The 25296-nt window shown below is 43.6% G+C and overlaps 1 protein-coding gene across 1 annotated transcript in view; it reads left to right on the top strand.

Moving 5' to 3' along the window:
- Positions 1-6459: 6459 nt before the first annotated feature.
- The window catches only part of LOC120037663 (attractin-like), a gene marked incomplete at its 5' end in the record, with an annotated part of 37280 nt that continues 18443 nt past the window's right edge, over positions 6460-25296 (top strand). The window contains 5 exons of the mRNA XM_038983657.1: positions 6460-6548; positions 9113-9330; positions 12850-12971; positions 13172-13310; positions 18688-18869. Of these exons, the coding sequence (XP_038839585.1) occupies positions 6460-6548; positions 9113-9330; positions 12850-12971; positions 13172-13310; positions 18688-18869 (750 nt within the window). The remainder of the gene's footprint in view (positions 6549-9112; positions 9331-12849; positions 12972-13171; positions 13311-18687; positions 18870-25296) is intronic.

Raw genomic sequence — 25296 nt, 5'->3', positions numbered from 1 at the left:
CATTATGCTGCTACCTCTACTACCACAGAGGGTAACTACATCAATACATTCTGCTACTACCTCTACTACCACAGAGGGTAGCTACATCAATACATTATACTACTACCACAGAGGGTAGCTACATCAATACATTATACTACTACCACAGAGGATAGCTACATCAATACATTATACTACTAACTCTACTACCACAGAGGTTAGCTACATCAATACATTATGCTGCTACCTCTACTACCACAGAGGGTAGCTACATCAATACATTATGCTGCTACCTCTACTACCACAGAGGGTAGCTACATCAATACATTCTACTACTACCTCTACTACCACAGAGGGTAGCTACATCAATACATTATGCTACTACCTCTACTACCACAGAGGGTAGCTACATCAATACATTATGCTACTACCTCTACTACCACAGAGGGTAGCTACATCAATACATTCTACTACTACCTCTACTACCACAGAGGGTAGCTACATCAATACATTCTGCTACTACCACAGAGGATAGCTACATCAACACATTATACTACTACATCTACTACCACAGAGGGTAGCTACAGCAATACATTATGCTGCTACCTCTACTACCACAGAGGGTAGCTACATCAATACATTCTACTACTACCTCTACTACCACAGAGGGTAGCTACATCAATACATTCTGCTACTACCTCTACTACCACAGAGGGTAGCTACATCAATACATTATACTACTACCACAGAGGGTAGCTACATCAATACATTATGCTACTACCACAGAGGGTAGCTACATCAATACATTATGCTACTACCTCTACTACCACAGAGGGTAGCTACATCAATACATTATGCTACTACCTCTACTACCACAGAGGGTAGCTACATCAATACATTATACTACTACCACAGAGGGTAGCTACATCAATACATTATGCTACTACCACAGAGGGTAGCTACATCAATACATTATGCTACTACCTCTACTACCACAGAGGGTAGCTACATCAATACATTCTGCTACTACCTCTACTACCACAGAGGGTAGCTACATCAATACATTCTACTACTACCTCTACTACCACAGAGGGTAGCTACATCAATACATTATACTACTACCACAGAGGGTAGCTACATCAATACATTATGCTACTACCTCTACTACCACAGAGGGTAGCTACATCAATACATTATGCTGCTACCTCTACTACCACAGAGGGTAGCTACATCAATACATTATGCTGCTACCTCTACTACCACAGAGGGTAGCTACATCAATACATTCTACTACTACCTCTACTACCACAGAGGGTAGCTACATCAATACATTATGCTACTACCTCTACTACCACAGAGGGTAGCTACATCAATACATTATGCTACTACCTCTACTACCACAGAGGGTAGCTACATCAATACATTCTACTACTACCTCTACTACCACAGAGGGTAGCTACATCAATACATTCTGCTACTACCACAGAGGATAGCTACATCAACACATTATACTACTACATCTACTACCACAGAGGGTAGCTACATCAATACATTATGCTGCTACCTCTACTACCACAGAGGGTAGCTACATCAATACATTCTACTACTACCTCTACTACCACAGAGGGTAGCTACATCAATACATTCTGCTACTACCTCTACTACCACAGAGGGTAGCTACATCAATACATTATACTACTACCACAGAGGGTAGCTACATCAATACATTATGCTACTACCACAGAGGGTAGCTACATCAATACATTATGCTACTACCTCTACTACCACAGAGGGTAGCTACATCAATACATTATGCTACTACCTCTACTACCACAGAGGGTAGCTACATCAATACATTATACTACTACCACAGAGGGTAGCTACATCAATACATTATGCTACTACCACAGAGGGTAGCTACATCAATACATTATGCTACTACCTCTACTACCACAGAGGGTAGCTACATCAATACATTATGCTACTACTTCTACTACCACAGAGGGTAGCTACATCAATACATTCTACTACTACCTCTACTACCACAGAGGGTAGCTACATCAATACATTCTACTACTACCTCTACTACCACAGAGGGTAGCTACATCAATACATTATGCTGCTACCTCTACTACCACAGAGGGTAGCTACATCAATACATTCTGCTACTACCACAGAGGGTAGCTACATCAATACATTATGCTACTACCACAGAGGATAGCTACATCAATACATTATGCTGCTACCTCTACTACCACAGAGGGTAGCTACATCAATACATTCTACTACTACCACAGAGGGTAGCTACATCAATACATTCTACTACTACCACAGAGGGTAGCTACATCAATACATTATGCTACTACCTCTACTACCACAGAGGGTAGCTACATCAATATATTCTACTACTACCTCTACTACCACAGAGGGTAGCTACATCAATACATTATACTACTACCTCTACTACCACAGAGGGTAGCTACATCAATATATTCTACTACTACCTCTACTACCACAGAGGGTAGCTACATCAATACATTATACTACTACCTCTACTACCACAGAGGGTAGCTACATCAATACATTCTACTACTACCTCTACTACCACAGAGGGTAGCTACATCAATACATTCTACTACTACCTCTACTACCACAGAGGGTAGCTACATCAATACATTATGCTACTACCTCTACTACCACAGAGGGTAGCTACATCAATACATTCTGCTACTACCACAGAGGATAGCTACATCAATACATTATACTACTACCACAGAGGGTAGCTACATCAATACATTATGCTACTACCACAGAGGATAGCTACATCAATACATTCTGCTGCTACCTCTACTTCCACAGAGGGTAGCTACATCAATACATTCTACTACTACCTCTACTACCACAGAGGGTAGCTACATCAATACATTATGCTACTACCACAGAGGATAGCTACATCAATACATTATGCTGCTACCTCTACTACCACAGAGGGTAGCTACATCAATACATTATGCTGCTACCACAGAGGGTAGCTACATCAATACATTATGCTGCTACCTCTACTACCACAGAGGGTAGCTACATCAATACATTATACTACTACCTCTACTACCACAGAGGGTAGCTACATCAATACATTCTACTACTACCTCTACTACCACAGAGGGTAGCTACATCAATACATTATGCTACTACCACAGAGGGTAGCTACATCAATACATTATACTACTACCTCTACTACCACAGAGGGTAGCTACATCAATACATTATACTACTACCACAGAGGGTAGCTACATCAATACATTATACTACTACCTCTACTACCACAGAGGGTAGCTACATCAATACATTCTGCTACTACCTCTACTACCACAGAGGGTAGCTACATCAATACATTCTACTACTACCTCTACTACCACAGAGGGTAGCTACATCAATACATTATGATGCTACCTCCACTACCACAGAGGGTAGCTACATCAATACATTATACTACTACCTCTACTACCACAGAGGGTAGCTACATCAATACATTCTGCTACTACCACAGAGGGTAGCTACATCAATACATTATACTACTACCACAGATGGTAGCTACATCAATACATTATGCTGCTACCTCTACTACCAGAGAGGGTAGCTACATCAATACATTATTCTGCTACCACAGAGGGTAGCTACATCAATACATTCTACTACTACCACAGAGGGTAGCTACATCAATACATTATACTACTACCTCTACTACCACAGAGGGTAGCTACATCAATACATTATGCTACTCCCTCTACTACCACAGAGGATAGCTACATCAATACATTATACTAATACCTCTACTACCACAGAGGGTAGCTACATCAATACATTATGCTGCTACCTCTACTACCACAGAGGGTAACTACATCAATACATTCTGCTACTACCTCTACTACCACAGAGGGTAGCTACATCAATACATTATACTACTACCACAGAGGGTAGCTACATCAATACATTATACTACTACCACAGAGGATAGCTACATCAATACATTATACTACTAACTCTACTACCACAGAGGTTAGCTACATCAATACATTATGCTGCTACCTCTACTACCACAGAGGGTAGCTACATCAATACATTATGCTGCTACCTCTACTACCACAGAGGGTAGCTACATCAATACATTCTACTACTACCTCTACTACCAAAGAGGGTAGCTACATCAATACATTATGCTACTACCTCTACTACCACAGAGGGTAGCTACATCAATACATTATGCTACTACCTCTACTACCACAGAGGGTAGCTACATCAATACATTCTACTACTACCTCTACTACCACAGAGGGTAGCTACATCAATACATTCTGCTACTACCACAGAGGATAGCTACATCAACACATTATACTACTACATCTACTACCACAGAGGGTAGCTACATCAATACATTATGCTGCTACCTCTACTACCACAGAGGGTAGCTACATCAATACATTCTACTACTACCTCTACTACCACAGAGGGTAGCTACATCAATACATTCTGCTACTACCTCTACTACCACAGAGGGTAGCTACATCAATACATTATACTACTACCACAGAGGGTAGCTACATCAATACATTATGCTACTACCACAGAGGGTAGCTACATCAATACATTATGCTACTGCCTCTACTACCACAGAGGGTAGCTACATCAATACATTATGCTACTACCTCTACTACCACAGAGGGTAGCTACATCAATACATTATACTACTACCACAGAGGGTAGCTACATCAATACATTATGCTACTACCACAGAGGGTAGCTACATCAATACATTATGCTACTACCTCTACTACCACAGAGGGTAGCTACATCAATACATTATGCTACTACCTCTACTACCACAGAGGGTAGCTACATCAATACATTCTACTACTACCTCTACTACCACAGAGGGTAGCTACATCAATACATTCTACTACTACCTCTACTACCACAGAGGGTAGCTACATCAATACATTATGCTGCTACCTCTACTACCACAGAGGGTAGCTACATCAATACATTCTGCTACTACCACAGAGGGTAGCTACATCAATACATTATGCTACTACCACAGAGGATAGCTACATCAATACATTATGCTGCTACCTCTACTACCACAGAGGGTAGCTACATCAATACATTCTACTACTACCGCAGAGGGTAGCTACATCAATACATTCTACTACTACCACAGAGGGTAGCTACATCAATACATTATGCTACTACCTCTACTACCACAGAGGGTAGCTACATCAATATATTCTACTACTACCTCTACTACCACAGAGGGTAGCTACATCAATACATTATACTACTACCTCTACTACCACAGAGGGTAGCTACATCAATATATTCTACTACTACCTCTACTACCACAGAGGGTAGCTACATCAATACATTATACTACTACCTCTACTACCACAGAGGGTAGCTACATCAATACATTCTACTACTACCTCTACTACCACAGAGGGTAGCTACATCAATACATTCTACTACTACCTCTACTACCACAGAGGGTAGCTACATCAATACATTATGCTACTACCTCTACTACCACAGAGGGTAGCTACATCAATACATTCTGCTACTACCACAGAGGATAGCTACATCAATACATTATACTACTACCACAGAGGGTAGCTACATCAATACATTATGCTACTACCACAGAGGATAGCTACATCAATACATTCTGCTGCTACCTCTACTTCCACAGAGGGTAGCTACATCAATACATTCTACTACTACCTCTACTACCACAGAGGGTAGCTACATCAATACATTATGCTACTACCACAGAGGGTAGCTACATCAATACATTATGCTGCTACCTCTACTACCACAGAGGGTAGCTACATCAATACATTATGCTGCTACCACAGAGGGTAGCTACATCAATACATTATGCTGCTACCTCTACTACCACAGAGGGTAGCTACATCAATACATTATACTACTACCTCTACTACCACAGAGGGTAGCTACATCAATACATTCTACTACTACCTCTACTACCACAGAGGGTAGCTACATCAATACATTATGCTACTACCACAGAGGGTAGCTACATCAATACATTATACTACTACCTCTACTACCACAGAGGGTAGCTACATCAATACATTATACTACTACCACAGAGGGTAGCTACATCAATACATTATACTACTACCTCTGCTACCACAGAGGGTAGCTACATCAATACATTCTACTACTACCTCTACTATCACAGAGGGTAGCTACATCAATACATTATACTACTACCTCTACTACCACAGAGGGTAGCTACATCAATACATTATACTACTACCTCTACTACCACAGAGGGTAGCTACATCAATACATTACCCTTTTTTTGTCAAATGTCCTTTTCCCCTGTCTGTTTTGTCTTTTCTAGAATGTTCTCATTGTCCAGATTTAGCAACAGATATAAATGTGTAACTTGTCTTCTCTACAGCATGTGATGAGTGGTCAGTGCTGTCCAGACCAGACCTCCACCATGATGTCAACCGGTTCGGACACACAGCCATCTACAGTGACAGGTACAGAAACACCCTCTGATTGGTCAGGTACAAAGACACTTTCTATTGGGACAGGTGTTGTACAGTAAACTGGGACAGATGTTGTAAACTGGGACAGGTGTTGTACAGTAAACTGGGACATGTGTTGTACAGTAAACTGGGACATGTGTTGTACAGTAAACTGGGACAGGTGTTGTACAGTAAACTGGGACATGTGTTGTACAGTAAACTGGGACATGTGTTGTACAGTAAACTGGGACATGTGGTGTACAGTAAACTGGGACATGTGTTGTACAGTAAACTGGGACATGTGTTGTACAGTAAACTGGGACATGTGTTGTACAGTAAACTGGGACATGTGTTGTACAGTAAACTGGGACATGTGTTGTACAGTAAACTGGGACATGTGTTGTACAGTAAACTGGGACATGTGTTGTACAGTAAACTGGGACATGTGTTGTACAGTAAACTGGGACATGTGTTGTACAGTAAACTGGGACATGTGTTTAACAGTAAACTGGGACACGTGTTGTACAGTAAACTGGGACAGATGTTGTACAGTAAACTGGGACATGTGTTGTACAGTAAACTGGGACATGTGTTTTACAGTAAAATGGGACATGTGTTGTACAGTAAACTGGGACAGATGTTGTAAAGTAAACTGGGACATGTGTTGTACAGTAAACTGGGACAGATGTTGTACAGTAAACTGGGACATGTGTTGTACAGTAAACTGGGACAGGTGTTGTACAGTAAACTGGGACAGGTGTTGTACAGTAAACTGGGACAGGTGTTGGACAGTAAACTGGGACATGTGTTGTACAGTAAACTGGGACAGATGTTGTAAAGTAAACTGGGACATGTGTTGTACAGTAAACTGGGACATGTGTTGTACAGTAAACTGGGACAGGTGTTGTACAGTAAACTGGGACATGTGTTGTACAGTAAACTGGGACATGTGTTGTACAGTAAACTGGGACAGGTGTTGTACAGTAAACTGGGACATGTGTTGTACAGTAAACTGGGACGTGTTGGACAGTAAACTGGGACATGTGTTGTACAGTAAACTGGGACATGTGTTGTACAGTAAACTGGGACATGTGTTGTACAGTAAACTGGGACAGGTGTTGTACAGTAAACTGGGACAGGTGTTGTACAGTAAACTGGGACAGGTGTTGTACAGTAAACTGGGACAGGTGTTGTACAGTAAACTGGGACAGGTGTTGTACAGTAAACTGGGACAGGTGTTGTACAGTAAACTGGGTGAGGAAAAAGCCAACAGACTTTCAATAGGCCTACCAGTTCTGCCCATAGATGATGTAGTTGATTATTAAGAGCTCTGTGGTAGAACGTCAGAAGGACATCAGCCTGTCCCTTCTCATTCTCCTCCTCAGATTAGACGGGGGTGCCCCCCCCCCCCCCCCCCCCCCCCCCCCCCCCCCCCCCCCCTCCCTCCAGGGCTGGTGACTGTATGACCTCTGTCAAGATGACATCACACAGGATGTAGGACATGTAGAGGATTTGGAATAACATTTATTTGGTCGCGTACACAGTTAGGTGCAGCAAAACGCTAATGTTCCTAGTTGATAGGGGCCCTGCTCGCTCTGCTGTGTCCTGTAGGCCACGATCGGCCCCTTAGTTTTGTTGAGTAAGAGGTTATTTTCCTGGCACCACTCTGCCAAGGCACATTCTCCCCGTCTCGTCGTTGTTAGTATTCAGGCCTACAGCTGTTGTGTCGTCAGCAAAGTTGATGATTGAGTTAGAGGCGTGTGTGGCCACGCAGTCGTGTGTGAACAGGGAGTACAGGAAGAGGCTGAGCGTCCCTGTGGGGCCCCAGTGTTGAGGATCAGCGTGGCAGCGGCTGTTGTTTTGTGAATTCTTTCTAATGTGTCAAGTAATTAACTTTTTATTTTCTCACGATTTGGTTGGGTCTAATTGTGTTGCTGTCCTGGGGCTCTGTGGGGTGTGTTTGTGTTTGTGAACAGAGCCCCAGGACCAGCTTGCTTAGGGGACTCTTCTCCAGGTTCATCTCTCTGTAGGTGATGGCTTTGTTATGGAAGGTTTGGGAATCGCTTCCTTTTAGGTGGTTGTAGAATTTAACGGCTCTTTTCTGGATTTGGATAATTCGTGGATATCGGCCTAATTCTGCTCTGCATGCATTACTTGGTGTTTTACGTTGTACACGGGGGATATTTTTGCAGAATTCTGCATGCAGAGTTTCATTTTGGTGTTTGTCCCATTTAGTGAATTCTTGGTTGGTGAGCGGACCCCAGACCTCACAACCATAAAGGGCAATGGGTTCTATAACTGATTCAAGTATTTTGAGCCAGATCCTAATTGGTATGTTGAATTTAATGTTCCTTTTGATGGCATAGAAGGCCCTTCTTGCCTTGTCTCTTCTTGCCTTGTCTCAGCAGGTGAGGCCGGGTGCTGCAGACTGTTCTAGTGCCCTTGCCAATTCGTTGATATATATGTTGAAGACGGTGGGGCTCAAGCTGCATCCCTGTCTTACTCCACAGCCCCCTCGCACGCTCTCTCTCTGTTTCTCTCTCTCACTCTCCTTTTTCTCCCTCTCTCTCCTGCAGTGTAATGTACGTGTTCGGGGGGTTCAACAGTCTCCTGCTGAGTGACATTCTGATGTATACGCCAGCCAGCTGCTCCAGTGCTCCTAACGCTGCCGTCTGTGCAGCAACCTGGCTGGGGGTTCACTGCCTCTGGAATGCTACCCTAGAGACCTGCCTGCCTTGGGACGCGAACCCTGGATTCCTGGATGAGCAGACCGCCTCCTGTGGAACCAGAACATGTAGGTAACCTGTCTATCTAACGAACCTCAAACTTACCCCCACTTACCATCATACAGTTTACTACCTCCCTTATCAAAGAGAAAATAAACCCTGCTCTTCCTGGTATTTTATTAAGGTTACCTCCTTTATAACCCTAAGGCCCTATAGACCTTTTGAACTGTGGTTTGAGGAGGAGCCCTGGAACCCCAAGGTACTTCCGGTGTGTTTGGAAACAACTATCTAACTTCGTCTAGTGGTTTTAGGTCAATATTGCGGGTGGGATGGTCTTTACGACCGGGGGCGAATCTGTTTTTGCACATTTTAGTTTATAGATTTGATAGATTTCCAAAAGAGGCATTGCAGCGGGCTGCATGGAGAGTAACGTTAGCATCAGGAGGTGGCGGTGCCAGGATGACAGATAAGTTGTATAAGTAGTGGATAAGTATAGTGGGTAGAACAAGCAGGGTAGTGGGCAGAGCCAAGCACGAGCTAGCGAGATCCTAATGGCACGTTCTAGCATGTATTTGCATGTTTCGGTTGGGGAACGCCTTCTCTGTGAAGTACGTGTATGCAATAACTCAATTTTCCCTTGCACTCCTTGTAAACAACACAATTTTTCAGAACTTTGGCGAAGGGCCTACAAAACGTTTGGCACTCTGTTCGTATCAGATTTTAGTTTTGGGGACAGAACACTGATATCGGGCTTTTAATCAACGGGAAGATCAGCAGAATGTCGGCCCAGTTCCTTTTCCTGTAGTCCACAATCATCTCCTTTGTCTTGATCACATTGAGGGAGAGGTTGTTGTCCTAGCACCACACGGCCAGGTCTCTGACCTACTTCCTATAGGCTGTCTCATCATTGTCGGTGATCAGGCCTACCACTGTTGTGTCATCAGCAAACTTAATGATGGTGTTGGAGTCGTGCCTGGCCGTGCAGTCATGAGTGAACAGGAGGGGACTGAGCACTCAACCCTGAGGGGCTCCCGTGTTGAGGATCAGCCTGGCGGATGTGTTGTTACCTACCCTTACCACCTGGGGGCAGCTCGTCAGGAAGTCCAGGATCCAGTTGCAGAGGGGGGTGTTTAGTCCCAGGGTCCTTAGCTTATTGATGAGCTTTGATGGCACTATGGTGTTAAATGCTGAGCTGTAGTCAATGAACAGCAATCTGTGGAGTGCAATGGAGATTGCACCATCTGAGGATCTGTTTGGGAGGTATTCAAATTGGAGTGGGTCTAGGGTTCCTGGGATAATGGTGTTGATGTGGGCCATGTCCAGCCTTTCGAAGCACTTCATGGCTACGACGTGAGTGCTACGGGGCGGTAATCATTTAGGCAGGTTACCTTGGTGTTCTTGGGCACAAGGACTATGGTGGTCTGCTTGGAACATGTAGGTATTACAGACTGGGTCAGGGAGAGATTGAAAATAGCAGTGAAGACACTTGCCAGTTGGTCAGAGCATGCTCTGAGTACAGGACCTGGTAATGGCCCTGCGGCCTGAATGTTGACCTGTTTAAAGGGTCTTACTCAAATCAGCTACGGAGAGCGTGATCACACAGAAGTCCGGAACAGCTGGTGCTCTCATGCATGCTTCAGTGTTGCTTGCCTCGAAGCGGAAGATAGTCCTTCTCTCTTTACTTTTGTTCAGTCTGATAAATGCGGTTAACGGCCAAAACATCATGTTTTTTACTTTTTTCAAAAAACATTATTTAAAACAATCTCTTGATGGTGTGATAGGGAGTCTCCGCTATCTCTCTTGTTGTAGGGGAGAGTGAAGCCTCAACCAATCGTCTCATATGTCCAGTATTGACTGTTTACATCCTGGGATTGAAGCCTCAACCAATCCTCTCATATGTCCAGTATTGACTGTTTACATCCTGTGTGTTGATCATAGATGCTTATAGCAATACTGGTGTATAGCCTATACTATAGTATTAGTATACTATATTAGTACTATACTATACTAATAATATACTATACTACACGATTGCTATACTAGTATTATACTATATTAGTACTACACTTACTATACTCTTTGGGGTGGCAAGTAGCCTAGTGGTTAGAGCGTTGGACAAGTAACCAGCAGGTAGACTAGTGGTTAGATCGTTGGACTAGTAACCAGCAGGTAGCCTAGTGGTTAGAGTGTTGGACTAGTAACCAGCAGGTAGCCTAGTGGTTAGAGCGTTGGACAAGTAACCAGCAGGTAGACTAGTGGTTAGATCGTTGGACTAGTAACCAGCAGGTAGCCTAGTGGTTAGAGTGTTGGACTAGTAACCAGCAGGTAGACTAGTGGTTAGAGCGTTGAACTAGTAACCAGCAGGTAGCCTAGTGGTTAGAGCATTGGGCCAGTAACCAGCAGGTAGCCTAGTGGTTAGAGCGTTGGACTAGTAACCAGCAGGTAGCCTAGTGGTTAGAGCGTTGGGCCAGTAACCAGCAGGTAGCCTAGTGGTTAGAGCGTTGGACTAGTAACCAGCAGGTAGCCTAGTGGTTAGAGCGTTGGACTAGTAACCAGCAGGTAGACTAGTGGTTAGAGCGTTGGACAAGTAACCAGCAGGTAGCCTAGTGGTTAGAGCGTTGGGCCAGTAACCGGCAGGTAGCCTAGTGGTTAGAGCGTTGGACTAGTAACCAGCAGGTAGCCTAGTGGTTAGAGCGTTGGACTAGTAACCAGCAGGTAGCCTAGTGGTTAGAGCGTTGGGCCAGTAACCAGCAGGTAGCCTAGTGGTTAGAGCGTTGGACTAGTAACCAGCAGGTAGCCTAGTGGTTAGAGCGTTGGACTAGTAACCAGCAGGTAGACTAGTGGTTAGAGCGTTGGACAAGTAACCAGCAGGTAGCCTAGTGGTTAGAGCGTTGGGCCAGTAACCGGCAGGTAGCCTAGTGGTTAGAGTGTTGGACTAGTAACCAGCAGGTAGCCTAGTGGTTAGAGCGTTGGACTAGTAACCAGCAGGTTGCAAGATTGAATCCCCGAGCTGACAAGGTACAAATCTGTCATTCTGCCCCTGAACAAGGCAGTTAACCCACTGTTCCCCTGAACAAGGCAGTTAACCCACTGTTCCCCTGAACAAGGCAGTTAACCCACTGTTCCTAGGCCGTCGTTGTAAATAAGAATTTGTTCTTAACTGACTTGCCAAGTTAAATAAAGGTTAAATAACCCTTCTTAAACTGCACTGTTGGTTAATTGTAAATAAGCCTCTACACTTTTTGTATTCGGCGGCATGTGACAAATAAAGTTTGATTTAATATAATATACTATATTAGTACTACACTATTTTTATACTGTACTAGTACTATAATATATTAGTATTACATTGTTACTATGGTATACTACTAATATACTATACTACTAATATATGATACCCCGCTATACTATACTAGTACCACACTAGTACTATACTACTAATATACTATTATTTTGCTATATAGTATTATATTACCACAGTATGGATTAACAAGGTCCTCTCTGGTTGTATTGTAGATGCTGATCGTTGTGACCACTACACGGACTGTTACAGCTATACTAAATATGACTCTCTGGTTGTATTGTAGATGCTGACAACGATCGTTGTGACCACTACACGGACTGTTACAGCTGTACAGCCAATACTAACGGCTGTCAGTGGTGTGCTGTTCAGTGTGTCTCCGTGAGCTCCAACTGCACGGCCGTCACGGTAAGAATGGGCCGCGGCCGGTTATTTTACGTTTAGATAAGATGGACTTTCACACAATGTGTATTTGGTACCATTAGGGTTGAAAAATTAGAGTAACTTTCATAAAATACTTCAGTTTTCAATTTGTTTTGAATGTTCCTGGAATCAGGAGGGAGTAAGCAGGAATCGTCATGTATGTGAATGCATGTCTTCCTACCCAGGGGGCCATAGTGGAGTATGGTGTCTGCCCCAAAGACAACCCATCATATGTCTGCAACAAGAAGACCAGCTGTAAGAGCTGTGGGGTGGACCAGAACTGCCAGTGGGAACCTCGAAACCAGGAGTGTATCGCTCTACCAGGTGAGAACCCACAAGTGTACCTCTCTACCTGGTAAGAAACCAGAAGTGTACCTCTCTACCTGGTAAGAAACCAGAAGTGTACCTCTCTACCTGGTAAGAAACCAGAAGTGTACCTCTCTACCTGGTAAGAAACCAGAAGTGTACCTATCTACCTGGTAAGAAACCAGAAGTGTACCTCTCTACCTGGTAAGAAACCAGAAGTGTACCTCTCTACCTGGTAAGAAACCAGAAGTGTACCTCTCTACCTGGTAAGAAACCAGAAGTGTACCTATCTACCTGGTAAGAAACCAGAAGTGTACCTATCTACCTGGTAAGAAACCAGAAGTGTACCTCTCTACCTGGTAAGAAACCAGAAGTGTACCTCTCTACCTGGTAAGAAACCAGAAGTGTACCTCTCTACCTGGTAAGAAACCAGAAGTGTACCTATCTACCTGGTAAGAAACCAGAAGTGTACCTCTCTACCTGGTAAGAAACCAGAAGTGTACCTCTCTACCTGGTAAGAAACCAGGAGTGTACCTCTCTACCTGGTAAGAAACCAGGAGTGTACCTCTCTACCTGGTAAGAAACCAGGAGTGTACCTCTCTACCTGGTAAGAAACCAGGAGTGTACCTCTCTACCTGGTAAGAAACCAGAAGTGTACCTCTCTACCTGGTAAGAAACCAGGAGTGTACCTCTCTACCTGGTAAGAAACCAGAAGTGTACCTATCTACCTGGTAAGAAACCAGAAGTGTACCTATCTACCTGGTAAGAAACCAGAAGTGTACCTATCTACCTGGTAAGAAACCAGAAGTGTACCTCTCTACCTGGTAAGAAACCAGAAGTGTACCTCTCTACCTGGTAAGAAACCAGAAGTGTACCTATCTACCTGGTAAGAAACCAGAAGTGTACCTATCTACCTGGTAAGAAACCAGAAGTGTACCTCTCTACCTGGTAAGAAACCAGAAGTGTACCTCTCTACCTGGTAAGAAACCAGAAGTGTACCTATCTACCTGGTAAGAAACCAGAAGTGTACCTATCTACCTGGTAAGAAACCAGAAGTGTACCTCTCTACCTGGTAAGAAACCAGAAGTGTACCTCTCTACCTGGTAAGAAACCAGAAGTGTACCTCTCTACCTGGTAAGAAACCAGAAGTGTACCTATCTACCTGGTAAGAAACCAGAAGTGTACCTCTCTACCTGGTAAGAAACCAGAAGTGTACCTATCTACCTGGTAAGAAACCAGAAGTGTACCTATCTACCTGGTAAGAAACCAGAAGTGTACCTATCTACCTGGTAAGAGCCTAGAAACCAGAAGTGTTTAATTTTTTAAATTAAATGTATAGTGTTTTTAAATCTCCTTTTTCTGTTTTATACTACTGTACATCTCATCAGAACTGTAATGGTTACTGGTATTAACTTATTAAATATGTCATATTTGTTTTACTTATTAATTATAATGGTATACTGTACTATTAATTGTAGGATTTGGTTCTTCCTAATTAAGCATTAATCATATATAATAGAAAATAATAGCCAATATCCTGTTGAGAGTTAAGGTTGTATGTGTAAACGGACCCTCTGTCTTGTCCTGTCCACCCTCTAGAGAATATCTCTATCTATATACACTACCGGTAAAAGGTTTTACAACACCTCCATTTTTCATTTTTAAAACAAAAATTCACACAGTTTAATGTCTTAATGTACTTAATGAAATTAAAGCATAGAACAGATAAACAAGAGACAAAGAAATCATGGAATCTGTTATCTACATTTTTGACTCATCAAAGTAGCCACCTTTTTTGCAGACATAACAGCCGAACACACTCGTGGCATTCTTTCTACAACGGAAATCAAATATTGTCGGGAAAGTTCTTCCCACCGCTGTTGCAGAAGTTCCCACTAATGCGTTGCACTTGTAGGTTGCTTTGCTTCGGCCCAGTTCATCCCAAACCAGCTCCATGGGGTTGAAGTCTGGAGACGGTGCTGGCCATTCCACGAGTTGAAGCCTACTACCTTGTTCTCTTCTTCTATGGTAGTTCTGACATAGCCTGGAGGTATGTTCTGGGTCGTTATCTTACTGTAGGATGACCCCCATAGCCTGGAGGTATGTTCTGGGTCGTTATCTTGCTGTAGGATGAACCCCATAGCCTGGAGGTATGTTCTGGGTCGTTATCTTGCTGTAGGATGAACCCCATAGCCTGGAGGTATGTTCTGGGTCGTTATCTTGCTGTAGGATGAACCCCATAGCCTGGAGGTATGTTCTGGGTCGTTATCTTGCTGTAGGATGAACCCCATAGCCTGGAGGTATGTTCTGGGTCGTTATCTTGCTGTAGGATGAACCCCATAGCCTGGAGGTATGTTCTGGGTCGTTATCTTGCTGTAGGATGAACCCCATAGCCTGGAGGTATGTTCTGGGTCGTTATCTTGCTGTAGGATGAACCCCATAGCCTGGAGGTATGTTCTGGGTCGTTATCTTGCTGTAGGATGAACCCCATAGCCTGGAGGTATTTTCTGGGTCGTTATCTTACTGTAGGATGAACCCCATAGCCTGGAGGTATGTTCTGGGTCGTTATCTTGCTGTAGGATGAACCCCATAGCCTGGAGGTATGTTCTGGGTCGTTATCTTGCTGTAGGATGAACCCCATAGCCTGGAGGTATGTTCTGGGTCGTTATCTTGCTGTAGGATGAACCCCATAGCCTGGAGGTATGTTCTGGGTCGTTATCTTGCTGTAGGATGAACCCCATAGCCTGGAGGTATGTTCTGGGTCGTTATCTTGCTGTAGGATGAACCCCATAGCCTGGAGGTATGTTCTGGGTCGTTATCTTGCTGTAGGATGAACCCCATAGCCTGGAGGTATGTTCTGGGTCGTTATCTTGCTGTAGGATGAACCCCATAGCCTGGAGGTATGTTCTGGGTCGTTATCTTGCTGTAGGATGAACCCCATAGCCTGGAGGTATGTTCTGGGTCGTTATCTTACTGTAGGATGAACCCCATAGCCTGGAGGTATGTTCTGGGTCGTTATCTTGCTGTAGGATGAACCCCATAGCCTGGAGGTATGTTCTGGGTCGTTATCTTGCTGTAGGATGAACCCCATAGCCTGGAGGTATGTTCTGGGTCGTTATCTTACTGTAGGATGAACCCCATAGCCTGGAGGTATGTTCTGGGTCGTTATCTTGCTGTAGGATGAACCCCATAGCCTGGAGGTATGTTCTGGGTCGTTATCTTGCTGTAGGATGAACCCCATAGCCTGGAGGTATGTTCTGGGTCGTTATCTTGCTGTAGGATGAACCCCATAGCCTGGAGGTATGTTCTGGGTCGTTATCTTGCTGTAGGATGAACCCCATAGCCTGGAGGTATGTTCTGGGTCGTTATCTTGCTGTAGGATGAACCCCATAGCCTGGAGGTATGTTCTGGGTCGTTATCTTGCTGTAGGATGAACCCCATAGCCTGGAGGTATGTTCTGGGTCGTTATCTTGCTGTAGGATGAACCCCATAGCCTGGAGGTATGTTCTGGGTCGTTATCTTGCTGTAGGATGAACCCCATAGCCTGGAGGTATGTTCTGGGTCGTTATCTTGCTGTAGGATGAACCCCATAGCCTGGAGGTATGTTCTGGGTCGTTATCTTGCTGTAGGATGAACCCCATAGCCTGGAGGTATGTTCTGGGTCGTTATCTTGCTGTAGGATGAACCCCATAGCCTGGAGGTATGTTCTGGGTCGTTATCTTGCTGTAGGATGAACCCCATAGCCTGGAGGTATGTTCTGGGTCGTTATCTTACTGTAGGATGAACCCCATAGCCTGGAGGTATGTTCTGGGTCGTTATCTTACTGTAGGATGAACCCCATAGCCTGGAGGTATGTTCTGGGTCGTTATCTTGCTGTAGGATGAACCCCATAGCCTGGAGGTATGTTCTGGGTCGTTATCTTGCTGTAGGATGAACCCCATAGCCTGGAGGTATGTTCTGGGTCGTTATCTTGCTGTAGGATGAACCCCATAGCCTGGAGGTATGTTCTGGGTCGTTATCTTACTGTAGGATGAACCCCATAGCCTGGAGGTATGTTCTGGGTCGTTATCTTGCTGTAGGATGAACCCCATAGCCTGGAGGTATGTTCTGGGTCATTATCTTGCTGTAGGATGAACCCCATAGCCTGGAGGTATGTTCTGGGTCGTTATCTTGCTGTAGGATGAACCCCATAGCCTGGAGGTATGTTCTGGGTCGTTATCTTGCTGTAGGATGAACCCCATAGCCTGGAGGTATGTTCTGGGTCATTATCTTGCTGTAGGATGAACCCCATAGCCTGGAGGTATGTTCTGGGTCGTTATCTTGCTGTAGGATGAACCCCTGACCAACTATGCAAAAACCAGAGGGTATAACATGGTGCTGCAAAATGCTGTGGTAGCCATTTTGGTTCAGGGTGCCACTCACTCTGTGCAGGTTGCAGACTCTGGATCCAGCGAAAGAGCCCCAGATCACCACGCTTCCTCCTCCATGTTTGACAGTTGGTGTCACACACTGAGGAACCATCGGTTCTCCTACTCGACGGCGTAGAAAAACCCTGCGTGATGAACCGTAGGTTTCTTCCGGTCTTCAGTAGACCCCAGGCGGTGCTTCATGGCCCAGGCAAGCCTCTTTTCCTTTCCCCCTTCTCATTTTGCCATCGGTCTTACTGCCATGCGACCTGTCAAACCTGCAGCTCCAAGTCTTCTCTTAACACTTGAAACTGAGACTTGCTGACTTCGACCAGTGTGAAGCTGTTGTCGTGTATCACGCAAGCTGTTGACTCTCAGAAACTTGTCTTCTGATTCTGTTGTGGCTTTGGGTCTGCCAGACCTCTTCCTGTCTGCCAGACCTCTACCTGTCTGCCAGACCTCTTCCTGTCTGCCAGACCTCTTCCTGTCTGCCAGACCTCTACCTGTCTGCCAGACCGCTTCCTGTCAGAGTTTCCCAGTGCCTTTTGATGGTGTAGGAAACTGTACTCACTGACACCGTGGCTTTCTAAAGGACCTAGACCTTTAAGGGTTATAATGGTCTGTCTTCCTTTGTTAAGAGGGTGCAGTAACACAGTCAGTTCCAACTCTGCTTTTATACAGCCAGAGGGGTTTGGAAGTAAGCAACAACATCTGGGACACCTGTAGGAATTGTTAGCATTAACTTTCAAGGCTTAATTTACTTCCTTACTTTGTTAACCCATTACTTGTTCCCCGGAAAAAGGCCTTTTTTGTAACTCGGAATTTTTTTTTTTTTTTTTTACGTCTTGCAGTTTATCGCTTACCTTTGTACCATTTCAGGTTATTAACTGGTTAAATTTCAATAAAAACTGGGAAAAAATGGGGGTGTTGTAAAACTTTTGACCAGTAGTGTATATCTCTATTTATAATCAATATTTCTCTTCCTCCAGAGAATATATGTGGTGAGAACTGGCACCTGGTTGGTAACTCGTGTCTAAAGTTCATCACAGCCAAGGACTCATACGATAATGCCAAGCTGACCTGTCGGGGTCACAACGCCGCCCTGGCCTCACTGACCAATCAGAAGATGGTGGACTTCGTCCTTAAAGAGCTGCAGATCATGAGCGTTCTGGTGAGCAAGGTCACTATAGTTACAATATATTACAACATATATAGAAAGGTCACTATAGTTACAATATATTACAACATATATAGAAAGGTCACTATAGTTACAATATATTACAACATATATAGAAAGGTCACTATAGTTACAATATATTACAACATATATATAGCAAGGTCACTATAGTTACAATATATTACAACATATATAGCAAGGTCACTATAGTTACAATATATTACAACATATATAGAAAGGTCACTATAGTTACAATATATTACAACATATATATAGCAAGGTCACTATAGTTACAATATATTACAACATATATATAGCAAGGTCACTATAGTTACAATATATTACAACATATATATAGCAAGGTCACTATAGTTACAATATATTACAACATATATAGCAAGGTCACTATAGTTGCAGTATATTACAATATATATATAGCAAGGTCACTATAGTTACAATATATTACAACATATATATAGCAAGGTCACTATAGTTACAATATATTACAACATATATAGCAAGGTCACTATAGTTACAATATATTACAACATATATATAGCAAGGTCACTATAGTTACAATATATTACAATATATATATAGCAAGGTCACTATAGTTACAATATATTACAATATATATATAGCAAGGTCACTATAGTTACAATATATTACAACATATATAGCAAGGTCACTATAGTTACAATATATTACAACATATATATAGCAAGGTCACTATAGTTGCAGTATATTACAACATATATATAGCAAGGTCACTATAGTTACAATATATTACAACATATATATATAGCAAGGTCACTATAGTTACAATATATTACAACATATATAGCAAGGTCACTATAGTTGCAGTATATTACAATATATATATAGCAAGGTCACTATAGTTACAATATATTACAACATATATAGAAAGGTCACTATAGTTACAATATATTACAACATACGGTGCATTTGGAAAGTATTCAGACCCCTTGACTTTTTCCACATTTTGCTACATTACAGCCTTATTCTAAAATGTATTTGTTTTTTTTTCTCTTCGTCAATCTACACAAAATACCCCATAATGACAAACCAAAAACAGGTTTGTAGAAATGTTTGCAAATTTATAAAAATAAATAAAACTGAAATATCACATTTACATAAGTATTCAGACCCTTTACTCAGTACTTTGTTCAAGCGCCTTTGGCAGTGATTACAGCCTCGAGTCTTCTTGGGTATGATGCTACAAGCTTGGCACACCTGTATTTGGGGAGTTTCTCCCATTCTTCTCTGCAGATCCTCTCAAGTTCTGTCAGGTTGGATGGGAAGCGTCGCTGCACAGCTATTTTCAGGTCTCTCCAGAGATATTTGATCGGGTTCAAGTCTGGGCTCTGGCTGGGCCACTCAAGGACATTCAGAGACTTGTCCCGAAGCCACTCCTGCATTGTTTTGGCTGTGTGCTTAGGGTCGTTGTCCTGTTGGAAGGTGAACCTTCGCCCCAGTCTGAGGTCCTGAGTGATCTGGAGCAGATTTTCATCAAGGATCTCTCTGTACTTTGCTCCGTTCATCTTTCCCTCGATCCTGACTAGTCTCCCAGTCCCTGCCGCTGAAAAACATTCCCACAGCATGATGCTGCCTCCACCATGCTTCACCATAGGGACGGTGGCAGGTCTCCTCCAGACGTGACTCTTGGCATTCATGCCAAAGAGTCCAATCTTGGTTTCATCAGACCAGAGAATATTGTTCCTCATGGTCTGAGATTCTTTAGGAGCCTTTTGGCTGTCATGTGCCTTTCACTGAGGAGTGGCTTCCGTCTGGCCACTCTACCATAAATGCCTGATTAGTGGAGTGCTTCAGAGATGTTTGTCCTTCTGGAATGTTATTCCATCTCCACAGAGGAACTCTGGAGCTCTGTCAGAGTGACCATCGGGTTCTTGGTCACCTCCCTGTCCAAGGTCCTTCTCCCCCGATTGCTCAGTTTGTCCGGGCGGCCAGCTCTAGGAAGAGTCTTGGTGGTTCCAAACTTCTTCCATTTAAGAATAATGGAGGCCACTGTGTTCTTGGGGACCTTCAATGCTGCAGCAATTTTTGGGGGTACCCTTCCCCAGATCTGTGGCTCGACACAATCCTGCATCAGACCTCTACGGACAATTTCTTCGACCTCATGGCTTGGTTTTTGCTCTAACATGCACTGTCAACCGTGGGACCTTATATAGACAGGTGTGTGCCTTTCCAGATCATGTCCAATCAATTTAATTTACCACAGGTGGACTCCAATCATGTTGTAGAAACATCTCAAGGACAATCAATGGAAACAGGATGCACCTGAGCTCAATTTCAAGTCTCGTAGGAAACGGTCTGAATACTGTAAATAAGGTATTTCTCTTTTTTATTTGTAATAAATTTGCACATTTTCTAAAATCTGTTTTCGCTTTGTCGTTATGGGGTATTGTGTGTAGATTGCTGAATTTTTTTTTTTTCAAAACATTTAAGGCTGTAATGTAACACATTGTGGAAAACGCCAGGGGGTCTGAGTACTTTCCGAATGCACTGTATGGCACTGAAGTTACAATATATACTGAACAAACATATAAATGCAACATGTAAAGTGTTGGTCCCATGTTTCATGAGCTGAAATAAAAGATCCCAGACATTTTCCATACGCAGAGAAATATTATTTCTCTCAAAAGTGCACACATTTGTTTACATCCCTGTTAGTGAACATTTGTCCTTTACCAAGATAATCCATCCACCTGACAGGTGTGGCATATCAAGAAGCTGATATGGTCATTACACAGGTCCACCTTGTGCTGGGGACAATAAAAGGCCACTGAAATGTGCAGTTTTGTCTTACAACACAATGCCACAGATGTCTCAAGTTTTGAGGGAGCGTGCAATTGCCATGTTGACTGCAGGAATGTCCACCAATTTCTCTACCATAAGCCGGCTCCAACTTCGTTTTAGAGAATTTGGCAGAATTTGGGACCGTCTGAGATCATCCCCCTGAAACAGCTGATGAAACTGAGGAGTATTTATTTATATTGTCTGTAATAGAGCCCTTTTTTGGGTGGAAAACTCATTCTGATTGGCTGGGCCCGGCTGCCCAGTGGGTGGGCCCATGCGCTCCAAGGCCCACCCATGGCTGAACCCCTGCCAGTTCATGTGAAATCCATAGATTAGGGCCTAATTAATATATTAAATTGACGGATTTCCTTATATAAACTGTAACTCAGTAAAAAAATGTGAAATTGTTGCATGTTGCATTTATATATTTTGTTCAGTATATTACAACATACAGTGACAAGAAAAAGTATTTTAACTCTTTGGAATTACCTGGATTTCTGCATAAATTGGTCATCAAATTTGATCTGATCTTCATCTAAGTCACAGCACTAGACAAACACAGTCTGCTTAAACTAATAACACACAAATGATTGTGTTTTTCTTGTCTATATAGAATACATAATTTAAACATTCACAGTGTAGGATGGAAAAAGTATTTGAACCCCTAGGCTAATGACTTCTCCAAAAGCTAATTGGAGTCAGGCGCTAACCTGCAGTCCAATCAATGAGAAGAGATTGGAGATGTTGGTTAGTTCAGCACTGTTGCTACTCTCCCTAGGAGTGGCCGTCCTGAAAAGATGACTGCAAGAGCACAGCGCAGAATGCTCAATGAGGTTAAGAAGAATCCTAGAGTGTCAGAAAAAGACTTACAGAAATCTCTGGAACATGCTAACATCTCTGTTGACGAGTCTACGATACGTTAAACACTAAACATGAATGGTGTTCATGGGAGGACACCACGGAAGAAGCCACTGCTGTCCAAAAATAACATTGCTGCACGTCTGAAGTTAGCAAAAGTGCACCTGGATGTTCCACAGAGCTACAAATGGCAAAATATTGTGTGGACAGATGAAACTACAGTGGAGTTGTTTGGAAGGAACACATAACACTATGTGTGGAGAAAAGGCACAGCACACCAACATGAAAACCTCATCCCAACTTGATGAGATGGTGCCGACAGAGATGGTCGCCTTGCTTCGAGTTCTTAGGAAACTATGCAGTATTTTTTAATGTTATTATTTCTTACGTTGTTACCCCAGGAAATCTTAAGTCTTATTACATTATTATTATTACAGCCGGGAAGAACTATTGAACATAAGAGCAATGTCAACTTACCAACATTACAACCAGGAATACGACTTTCCCGAAGTGGATCCTCAGTTCGGAACACCACCCAGGACAATGGATCTAATTCCAGTAGTCGACCCAAAACAACGGCACCGCAGAAGGGGCAGACGAAGCGGCCACCTGGTAAGGTTTCGTAGATGTGCACATTGCCCACCGCTCCCGACTACAAGCCAATGTCCAGTCTCATGACAACAAGGTAGATGAAATTAGAGCCTTCCAGAGAGACATCAGGGATTGTAACATTCTCTACGTCACGGAAACATGGCTCTCTCTGGATATGTTGTCGGAATCGGTTCAGCCACCGGGCTTCTCCATTCATCGCGCCAACAGAGATAAACACCTCTCTGGGAAGAGGAAGGGCGGGGGTGTATGCTTCATGATTAACGACTCTTGGTGTAATCATAACAGCATACAGGAAACTCAAGTCCTTACCCGACCCGACCTAGAATTCCTTCCAATAAATTGACGGCCATTTTACCTACCAAGAGAATTCTCATCAGTTATAGTTACAGCTGTGTACATGACCCCCCAAGCAGAATAAAATGCAAATGAATTACTTAAAAATCATATAATGTGATTTTCTGGATTTTTTGTTTTAGATTCCGTCTCTCACAGTTGAAGTGTACCTATGATAAAAATTACAGACCTGTACATGCTTTGTAAGTAGGAAAACCTGCAAAATCGGCAGTGTATCAAATACTTGTTCTCCCCACTGTATATCCTGAGGCTGCATTTATTGTAGCTGGGACCACTGCTACTCTAACTTCCGCGATGCATACAAAGCCCTTCCCCCACCCTCCCTTCGGCAAATCCGACCACGACTCCATCTTGCTCCTACCGTCTTATAGGCAGAAACTCAAACATCATGTACCAGTGACGAGAACCATTGAGCGTTGAATGTAACCAATAAGGTAACTGAACTAAATGACTACCACCCCGTAGCACTCACTTCTGTCATCATGAAGTGCTTTAAGAGACTAGTCAAGGATCATATCACCTCCACCATACCTGACACTCTAGACCCACTCCAATTTGCGTACAGCCCCAACAGGTCCACAGACGACGCAATCGCCATCACACTGCACACTGCCCTATCCCATCTGGACAAAAGGAATACCTATGTAAGAATGCTGTTCATTGACTACAGCTCAGCATTCAACACCATAGTACCCTCCAAGTTCATCATCAAGCTGGAGGCCCTGGGTCTCAACCCACTTCTGTGCAATTGGGTCCTGGACTTTCTGATGGGCCTCCCCCAGGTGGTGATGGTAGGAAACAACATCTCCACTTCGCTGACCCTCAACACTGGGGCCCCACAAGGGTGCGTGTTCAGCCCCCTCCTGTACTCCCTGTTCACCCACGACTGCGTGGCCATGCACGCCTCCAACTCAGTCATCAAGTTTGCAGACGACACTACAGTGGTAGGCTTGATTACCAACAACAACGAGACGGCCTACAGGGAGGAGGTGAGGGCCCTCGGAGTGTGGTGTCAGGAAAATAACCTCACTCAATGTCAACAAAACAAAGTAGATGATCTTGGACTTCAGGAAACAGCAGAGGGAGCACCCCTCTATCCACATTGACGGGACAGCAGTGGAGAAAGTGTAACGTTTTAAGTTCCTCGGCGTACACATCACGGACAAACTGAAGTGTCAGCGTGGTGAGGAAGGCACAGCAGCGCCTCTTCAACATCAGGAGGCTGAAGAAATGTGGCTTGTCACCCAAAACCCTGACAAACTTTTACAGATGCACAATCGAGAGCATCCTGTCGGGCTGTATCACAGCCTGGTATGGCAACTGCACCGCCCTCAACCGCAATGCTCTCCAGGGGGTGGTGCGGTCTGCACAACGCATTACCGGGGGCAATCTACCTGCCCTCCAGGACACCTACACCACCCGATGTCACAGGAAGGCCAAAAAGATCATCAAGGACATCAACCACCCGAGCCACTGCCTGTTCACCCCGCTATCATCCAGAAGGCGAGGTCAGTACAGGTGCATCAAAGCTGGGGCCGAGAGACTGAAACACAGCTTGTATTTCAAGGCCATCAGACTGTTAAACAGCCATCACTAGCATTGAGAGGCTGCTGCCAACACTGAGACTGGCCACTTTAAAAAATGGAACACTAGTCACATTATACAATGCCACTTTAATAATGTTTGCATATCTTACATTTCTCTTATCACACGTACAGTTGAAGTCGGAAGTTTACATACACTTAGGTTGGAGTCATTA

The sequence above is a fragment of the Salvelinus namaycush genome, unplaced genomic scaffold, assembly GCF_016432855.1.
Source record: "Salvelinus namaycush isolate Seneca unplaced genomic scaffold, SaNama_1.0 Scaffold1807, whole genome shotgun sequence".
In the NCBI taxonomy this organism is placed as follows: Eukaryota; Metazoa; Chordata; class Actinopteri; order Salmoniformes; family Salmonidae; genus Salvelinus; species Salvelinus namaycush.
This window is presented reverse-complemented; position numbering and strand designations above follow the sequence as displayed.